The sequence below is a fragment of the Nicotiana attenuata genome, unplaced genomic scaffold (genome assembly GCF_001879085.1).
Source record: "Nicotiana attenuata strain UT unplaced genomic scaffold, NIATTr2, whole genome shotgun sequence".
NCBI classification, from domain to species: domain Eukaryota; kingdom Viridiplantae; phylum Streptophyta; class Magnoliopsida; order Solanales; family Solanaceae; genus Nicotiana; species Nicotiana attenuata.
The window spans coordinates 89,495-99,132 of NW_017671077.1; the positions used below are offsets into that span (position 1 = coordinate 89,495).

At 36.2% G+C, this 9,638-nt stretch overlaps 1 protein-coding gene across 1 annotated transcript; it reads left to right on the top strand.

Moving 5' to 3' along the window:
* The first annotated feature begins 4,816 nt into the window (after positions 1-4,816).
* On the top strand, positions 4,817-8,171 carry LOC109205745 (mediator of RNA polymerase II transcription subunit 30-like). The gene is made up of 3 exons (XM_019368488.1): positions 4,817-5,363; positions 6,987-7,085; positions 7,578-8,171. Exons 1-3 carry the CDS (start codon positions 4,977-4,979, stop codon positions 7,674-7,676), a joined length of 585 nt encoding a protein of 194 aa, XP_019224033.1. The 5' UTR covers positions 4,817-4,976; the 3' UTR covers positions 7,677-8,171.
* The last annotated feature ends 1,467 nt before the right edge of the window (positions 8,172-9,638 follow it).

Sequence of the window (9,638 nt, forward strand, 5' to 3'; positions counted from 1 at the left end):
TTTTTTCATGTAGTTAATATCCAATGATTATCTATATTTATTGAGAAAGTGTAAATTTTAAGATTATTTATATACAATCCAAATAACTTAAATATTTAACATGATTAGTGTCCGCGCATCCGCTCGAGTACTAATACTAGTTCTCAATAAAGGGCACATTCTGAATATACAATTTTAGCCTATTCATTTCACTACCAATTCTCTCAAGAAGCATGCTTTCAGTAATATTGAGTTCCATTTTCAGCTTACACTACCTTTGCTCCTATTTAATTGTCATGTTTACAAAAAATGATTGTTTCCGAATATTTATCATTTGGCCAAATATATACCCAACCCCTTAAACTTGTCATGAAATTTTATTTAGACACCTAAATTTAGTGTAATACCTATTGAACACAACTCGAATAGATGGTACCTATTAGATACCTACCTGGTAATTTCTAATAGAACAAAGGTGCGTGACTTTCAATCGCCGTGACATGGCGAGGAGCAAATAAATATGCGACACGCGGAAAACTTTGTTTTTTGTTTAAAAGAAAAAAATCTTCTTCTTCCCAACTCCATCGAAAAGAACCCAACAGAAGACTCCATATTCGTCATCACATCAATATACTCATATTCACCTAAATAATTTTCAAACGAATCTTAATACCAAATTAGACACACAAGTAAAGAACATACAAAGAACAGTGATAGAATTTAAGGGTCCACCAAACTCTATAGAGAACTAGGTTCTTTATCAGGTTCAACAGAACACGTACACTGCAGTAAATAAATGACAAGATGAATTTTACGTGGAAAATTCCCATCTCAACGGGATTAAAAACCACGACCTACCATTGTAGGATTTCAACTTCACTATTGAGCAACTTTCAGATTACAAACTATGCAACCTAGGAATTAACCTCTTAATCCTTCACTAACTTGTAACACTCTATTACAAGCCACTTTGCAATAACTCTATTATAAATACTTTACAACTTGACTAACTCTAGCTAAGACACAAACACAAGGGTTTATAATTTACGAAAGGTTTCCTATGCAATGCTTCTAAACAAGCTAAGTAGAAATTACAATTGAAGAACTATTACAAAGTTACAACTCAACTAAGGACATACAATAACTTGATATGGGGAACTGGTCCGTAGCAGTGTTGTTCTTTGTTCTTGATGCACTTGAGAATTGTCTGCTTGCTGATCAATCACGTGAGAGTGCTTGAGTAAAATTCTCTAAATGTTCAGGTGATTTGTTTTACCTTCCTTCATGTTAATAATACATGTGTGACATCACTTATAGTGATGTAAGCAAGGTAGGTAAAAGGCCTTCCCCATAAAGCTGACTGCTACAATGTTCCTGTACTGTAGCGTGTGCAGGCAACAACTTTTCCAGCTGGAGAGTGGACTTTCGTACAGTTACCTCGGGAGCTAGTAGCGACATATTCCCTCTGTTGTTACTTTGACTCTAACGAGTTGAACTGTGTCCCAGCTGGAGGCATGTTGATCTTTTAAGGTCCTGAAGAAGGGTGTTTGGTTACTTATCTGGTTCTTTACAGTAAGTTTGTTAGATCATCAAAACATAACAGGGATACACATATAACCTATCAATTTTCCCCTTTTGACATCATAAAAAGATTAGTAACAAGCTTTTAAGCAATAAAGAAGTCTAGCTTTAAGTTAACTCATGCCACTTATGTGCACACACTCATGACTAAAAATAGAGCATAACAACAAGGTATAAACATCAAAAAGGGAAAAGCTTGCATTAACATAATTTGGATTGCAACAGGGGCAGAGTCAATGTTACGACCACCATCCACAATTTAGAGCAGCAAGAAAAATATCACAAACATCATCATAAGAACTGACACTGAGGGACTTGACCACAAACTAGATCATAGACTTGACACTGAGGGGACACTATTTAGGGAGCACTGGAAGGAGAAGGCTTAGAAGCAGAGGTAAGGGTTTGGAGCACTAAATCCATTCGAGCATTCGCTGAAATTTGCTCGTTGAGCAGTCTCTCTTTCAGGTCCTCCACTTGTTTCCTGAGCTTAGCATTCTCTTTTGTCAAACGAGCAACCTCTTCACTTTGAGAGCTACTGGAACCAGGTGCCTCTTATAGCTGACTTAACTGAGTCTCAAGGATAGCATTCCTTACTTTCAATTGCCTTATATCAGTAGTAGCACTATTTTGAGCATTGATCAACTGAGATATAGTAGAAGTGCTTCCAACCCCTCAAACTTTCTCAATACGCTCACATTCTTCAAGTGTAGCTTTGGAGAAAGTTTGCTTCTTGGTGCCTACTTTAGCTTGTCCTAGAGGAACCTTGAAATGCTCCAAGACCTTGGTGAGAAGGAACTCATACGGCAGCCCATGATTACCATCTTTAAAGTCTGCCACTTTATTCATGTGCTCTATCATGATCCCAGGCAGATTGATGGTAGTGAAGTTATCTAGTGCTTCCATGAGGAACGGGTCTGCACGAGAGGTGATAGATCTTCTCTCAGCTCGAGGCAGCAATACCTTGTTCACCATCTCAAATAGCAGTCGGTATACAGGAAGGGGGGCCTTCTTCTGAACCCGTTCCCCCTACTGAACTGCTCTGTCCTTCGAGATGACATTTCTGAAGTTTTGAGAACAGGATCCTTGAACACTAGACAGCCCTTCAGCAGGCACACCAAGAATAGATCCCAAAAGAGCAGAGTCCATTACCATATCAACTTCATTCACCAACACACAGATGTGATCATCCTCAACTTTGAAAAGGTCAGCATAGAAACTTTGAAATTCCTCCTCATACGCCTTTGGAGCATCATTTGTGAACAAATGTGTCCACTGTTGAAACTTACAGATCTCAACCAGCTGTCTCATACCAGCCTCTTCCAAGATATCAGGGGCAAATGTGCGACCCCATAGCACCTTTTGACTTCTCAATCTCTCCTTCCCAGCACTCATTGGTTCTCGGACCCCCATTGGCTAAATTGACATCCTATAACAACTCATAGTAGGAATAATAAATATAATTGTGGGAGTAAATAATATTTTAGTATACAAATAAAATTAATTTTTGATGTACACAAAGAAGAAAAATAAACTTATGATATCTATATTGGTATACATATGTCCGATGTGCTATACACCGTGATAAAAATAATACAATATTTTTATTGTGATATATATTGGTATAAAGGCAGCAATAACTATATATATAATTTTATATTATTGATATACAAAGAATGAAAATAAACTTTTAATATACATGTTGGTATAGACAAAGAAGAAAAAAAATTGTGATATACATATTATTATTCTGATATACATTTATTAGCTATTTGATGCCAATATCTATAACTAGGGCTATTTTCTGCTAATTATATGAGTATGTTGTTATACCATGCCAAAACCCCTTTTAAATTAGGAATTTTTACCTCCTATAGCAAATGTTAATACCTTATTCATTTTAAATAAATACCATTTAAAAAAATTATATTCTATAGATACCTTTTAAGGTTTATAGCAAAATATTTAATTTTGGTTATCTCCTAGCCCTAAGCCACTAAATACGCTATTCAGTTACACTATTTTCTTTCTCTCTCTACTTTGATACATCCATTTCTCTTCCCCATTCCCCGAAAACACAATGCTCCATCTCAAAATTCCTCTCACCCATACTATTTTCTTTTCATTCCGATCAATTATTGCACCGAATTGAATATCACTAAACTCATGGCTTAATTCCCTATACTTCTGATTGCTCAATGCGTTCAAAGGTGAAGTATAAATAACTCTCTGCTTATCCCTAAATGCCACAGCGATTGCGTACTCGGCGACAACTGTTTCCCCCGCGGAGGTATGTGCCGATACAAGAACTGATTCTTTACGTTCTAAGCACGCGACGGATACTTCCTGAAATAGGTCGAGCTTGAAGGGGTAGGTTTTTGCCATTTCGCCGTTATAGGAAGGGTTTGAGAGGGTTCCGTGGATTGTTTCGTCGTAGGTTGATGTGTATTGCTACGGTGGATTCGCCGGAAATTAGGGTTTGTTCTTGAACAAAGACGACGGAGTTTGGGGCTGAGCAACTTGATTTTATGTTAATATATTTCAATGTATTTTCATGTATTTCATTGTATTCATTGTCTTTTTTTCCATTGTAATTCAATGTATCTCGTTGTATTCCAAGTATTTCTTATTCACTGTCTTTTTTTTCATTGTATTTCAATGTATCCTGATGTATTCTATGTATTTTATTGTATTCAGTGTCTCGCTATATGCCATGAATGTATTCATATATTTTTTTTAATTAATATAATTTATGTATTCAGATGTATTATATAATTTCTCTGAAGATTGCTATGTTTTTGGGGTATTTTTCGGTTGAGAATATTTTTTATAACTAAAAATACAACTTTTGTGTGTTATAATTGAGTTTGTTGAGTTATATTAGGAGTCTATTATGTTAATTGATTCACTTTCCGTTTTAAAAACAGTGTAATCCCCTATTTCACGCCGTGAATTACAGTCGAATACAGTCGAATACAATAATCTGTCCAGCTGTAATCCCATGTTTCACTCCATGAATACAGTCGAATACACTTGAATACAACAACTGATTAGCTGGACCTCCCTGATTCTCGCCTATTTTTGCTACTGTATTCATGAATACAATAGCTTAAATACATCAAATATATCTTATAACCACAGAAAAGGTATCTATAATCCTTAATATAACAAATGGTATCTATAGATGGCTAATTACTACTATAGGGGTTGAAAAATGTAATAGCTATATCTGAATTTTACCCCAAGTTATTTGATTTGGGCTCGATCCAGTAATCTCAGGCCCAAAATGTACAGGCTGGGAAACACCTCGTTTCGCATTCAAAATCACTTTCTTAAAACTTATCACACCGCCCATCGCCGCCACTATTGCCGACGGCGACCTAGGGTATCGACAACACCGGCGACATTTTCCAAAAATGGAGGAAAAAGGCGGCACACTGACAAATTCTAAAACAATACAAGAACTAGCAGTAGAAGGACAAAAGCATTTAGAAGACACAATAGAAGCAGCACATCCAATTCTCTCCGCCATGAACGACGAGCTCTGCAACCCTACACTCTGGTCAACTACTCCAAATATGGCCGCTACTACTTCTGCTAACGCTGTTATGAGTAACGGACAGCAGCAGCAGCATTCTAACGGCGCCGGCGACGTTTCGTCGGATAATTCTTCGTCTTCTTTGGCATCGGCTCAACATCACTTGGATATTGGGGGCGGTGCCCTTGATGAGTCTCGTCTCCGTTATAAGTCGTCAATTGCTTGCTTGCGTTCTGTTCTTACGGCTATTTCTAATGCTCAGAAGGTACCTTATGGAAATGCATATTTTTGAATTTTTTATTTTTGAAACTTTTATATCTAAAATAAGTTAGTGACTATAAATTATCTCATTGGGAGTAATAAAATAGGAAGTTAAAAGTGAATTTGTTTCAAATATAGAAAGGTGTCATTCCTTTTAGTAGGACAGTTTAAAAAGGAAAATGTGCCCACATAAATTAGGGTTTTTATTGTTAAGATAGTGATCCAAGCAAAAGTTTGTTTGATATAATCATGAATCAATTAAGTCTTGATCTCAAATTAGTTGCGGTCAACTGTATGAATTTTTGCTAGCTAGGGTCCATTATGTGAATAGTCTATATCAAAATTTTTAATTATACAATTTGTTAAGTAAATTAATGAGGAGTAGGAAATTTAAAAGGTGTAAAATGCTCTAAGGGCTTTGGTTCAATGCCAAAGGGACTACCAAGGAGGATGTGTGCTAAGTGGACGTTACGAGTTCGGATTCTATGTGGAGAACTCTAATGTTACAATGCCCAAAATTACTGAGTGGAATGAAGGGGTTACTTATGGAGCCAAATGGATATGGAGGATTCATGTGCCCAGCCATCAACTAGCGTGAGGTTGAGGCATAGGTGGTGGTGGAGGTAGTGGTCTGTTAGATAGTAATTTTGACTAGAATATGCAATTAAAATAAATATTCTAGAAATTTTGTTCCTGGTGAGTATTATAATTTATGGGAAAGAAAAGCGTCACAGACTGAGCGGTAAAAAATATTTTAGGGGTAGCAGGAGGGTCTGTTAAATTTGAATGGAGAAGCAAGGGGGGCAGAAAGGTGAATCTTATGGGAAACGAATTTGTTGATTGCTCTGGGTATGACACGGGTGCTTATTTCTACGGGTACCATTTGCCTTTACAATATGCGCAAAATTTTTACATGGCTATTTTATATTTTGATATTCTTATCCTTTATAAGACACAAGGATAAGCATTTCTCGAGTTATGAATATAAAATTCACTTGTTTGATTATCCATTATCATTAGCTGAAAAGCTCAACTGTGCTGCTTACAATTTGTTTGATTTGAATTGTTTCCTTCCGGGGTTTGTGGGTGGTTGTTGGGGGAGGGGGGAAGGAATTCAACTATGTTTTCTAGGTTGTGCTCGTTCCTACTGTTTGAACGCTCATGATGAGTAAGTACTTATACTAAGATAAACTACCGCGCTCTATCCTTTTCAAGAAAGATTTGGCACTATAATCACATTTTAGGTCCTTGGATTTGGTATATGGATTGTCTTACATTTGTGCATTTGGAGATTCTGGTTGAAGGGTTAAGAATTTTGTAAGTTGTGTCTATTTGTCTGTTTTGACAAATAGATCACTGATACTGTATGCTTTTTGATCCTCAATATATATGCTACTGCACATTATTTGAGTTTATTAAGTTCTTTTAATACCTTCGTACTTTTGAACTGCGCAGTATTTGCTCCAATTTAACTGCAAATTATTCCTTCAAAAGAATTTAACTGCAAATTATCCAAATCTTTTTTCTGTTCTGCCTCATGGTTTACAAGTTATATTTGCTTGTACGTTTGGAAAGTTGTTCACTTGTTGTGTGATACTTCACACTCTTCACTGGTTATGTTAGCTAGGCAAAAGCATTGGAAGCTGCTTCTGCTAGTGGTTCACTATCTGCTGCAGATCAAGCTGAAATTGAGCAGCTGGAGGAACACGCCTCTACGTTAAAAAAGGTATGGAGAACGTATAGAGTTTTGAGGTCTTGGAATTTCTCTGAGATTGTTGTTGGTTTTGGGGGTGCATGGTGGGTGGAGGTTGCCGAAAGGAATGTGTATGCGAACATAGGACCATGATTGGTGTTGGTATTTGCATTTCCATTAAAACAAGATTGAGGTATCCCGCATGTTATCTATCCATCGCGGACGTCCCTAGATGTCTCACTGTACAAACTTTGAGATGTCTCACTATGTCTTGCAAGCTCAAGTCAGAACGATGTGACTTTTTCTGTCATATGGATTTTGTAATTGTAATTTTGTAAAATTTGTAATCCTCTTGTATTTGTTTTTTGTTTCCGCCTTGTGGCAGTGAAAACTCTTCACCGGAACGTAAAGAGTGTTCTACTTGACTGCATGTATATAAGCTTTCTATTATCTCGTGGTACATGAAGAAAACAAGTTGCTAATTTGATCTCGAGTAAGCATATTATATTGTTCTGTGCATTGCAGGAACTTGTAGACAAGAACAAGCATCTCAAGCTTCTGATTGATCAGCTTCGAGACCTTCTTTCTGACCTATCAATATGGCAAAGTCCCTGTTCTACATGACTCTGATGCTATAACTTCAAGCAGATAATTAAACAAGAGAGATGTTGGATGTCAAAGGAACCGCGTTCAACCCTAAGAAACTGTTATTTGTTGTACAGAGATTACTGCTACATCCAAATACTTGGTTATTGCCAAACACCTGTAATTCTATGCAACTTAATGCTGCTCGTGGTGCTACTATTCTCTCTGTTTAGATGCTTGGGCTGAGATGTGTAAGCATATACCTCAGGGAAGAGGGAAAGGAACAACAGGCAAAGGAGAATGATTTTGATCTCACTTGTTATTTGCTGATTTATTTTCTTGTACACTATAATTTTCCCGTAGCAGCTAGTTGTGCCTTGCTTTGCTCTGGTAATGAGTCTGGCATAGCAAAAATAGAGCTTTGGCAAACAAGCGTGCTACTGATCTTTCTGGTTTTAATTGTAAAATGATTTCTGATCTTGATTATCGGAACCAGGTGCTACTCAAATAAACTTATTCAATCATTAATATGTAGATTATTAGCTTGAAAAGAAATTCTGTTCATGAGAACCTGCGTATGATTATGATAAGTGAGATATATTTGTTTAAAAAACCTAATCAGATCAAGTGAAATAGTTTAAACTTCAAACCAACCAAACTCAAATTGAGTTTGTTGTGTGCTTCAACATCGAGTGAATCGATCACTATTCTTCCATAAACATATGAGCAAATATCATTTAAACTACGGATTTAGAGAAGAAATTCTCAAAGCTATGCATGTATGCTTTCTTGAATGAGGAAACTGGAAGTAGATGCCCATACATGTTGAAATAATCAATAGAGAAATAATATCAATAATCATTGTTAAGAATTTAATAGCTAATATTATCCGAAATTCAAAAGACGTGAAATGAATCAAAGGAAAGAAACCCCTGAAAAATGTTTAATAGCATTCCTGTTCCTGCAAAAAGCGCAAAAATAATGTTGGAGACAATTTCCAGGCTGCTCATTTCACCATTATAGCCGAACAGCAAAATTGCTACTGCTTCATTAACGGTACGCGAACCAAAGTTTAGTTATCTGCAGACCACAACATTTTATATGATAATCATTTATAAATTGCACATTCGAATTGACAGCTCAAATCTAACACTAAAAGAAGGTCATATATATTTTGTGGGAGTCCATACTTTTACTATTTAACATATCATAGTGTAACCAATTATCTGGATCAATGAATCATATTGTAAGCATAGATCAAATGCAATTAGAGATCAATCAAAGTAAAAAAGAATCCTGAATCATTCCACACACCTGCAAAGAAACTGTGCTGACTATAAAGGATCCGATAACTGGAAATCAATTTTTCCAACCTTAGAAACAACATGAAAAGTCAATTAAAGTACAAGCTATAGAACATGTCTGTATTGGGAAAAAACTGAATTTATATAAGATGACGTGTCATGACACGTGGACTGGTCAAATAGTCAAAGCGTGGTAATCAGTTAGAAGGCACGAGCAACAACAGATGCGGGAGAGAAGATACTTAAAGGCACGAGCTATTATTCAAATGAAATGAGACTCGTACCTGTTCGAGTCATTTAAAGCTCGAAGATCGGAAAGAATTGAAGAAATGAATCTGATGGCGTAAAGGAGTCCAAATTCAGCATTAAATGCCAAATACGTTGAGAGAATTTGTATTTAATAGGAATGATTGAGTAACGTTTCTTTTAATGTCATTTATTGCTCATAATTGCCTCATTAAGACAAAGGCATTACACTTTCTCGTAGAATTAACTATAAAAGGGGAAGGTCTCAACATCTGTAGGACACAAAATATCATTGAGATTATACTGAAACATATACTTATTCATTGCTTTATTGTTGTTCTTAAAGTCTCTTATTTCTTGATTATCAGTAACCCGATTTCTCTCTTAATTTCTAGCTTTAACCAAATATTCAGTTTTTTGGTTAAACAAATTGGTTCCGTTACCGGGAATC

Coding starts and splice junctions, on each gene's coding strand:
- LOC109205745 (XM_019368488.1), top strand. CDS start 4,977: ATGGAGGAAAAAGGCGGCACACTGACAAATTCTAAAACAATACAAGAA. Junction 5,364..6,986: donor CTATTTCTAATGCTCAGAAG/GTACCTTATGGA, acceptor TATGTTAGCTAG/GCAAAAGCATTGGAAGCTGC. Junction 7,086..7,577: donor ACGCCTCTACGTTAAAAAAG/GTATGGAGAACG, acceptor TGTGCATTGCAG/GAACTTGTAGACAAGAACAA.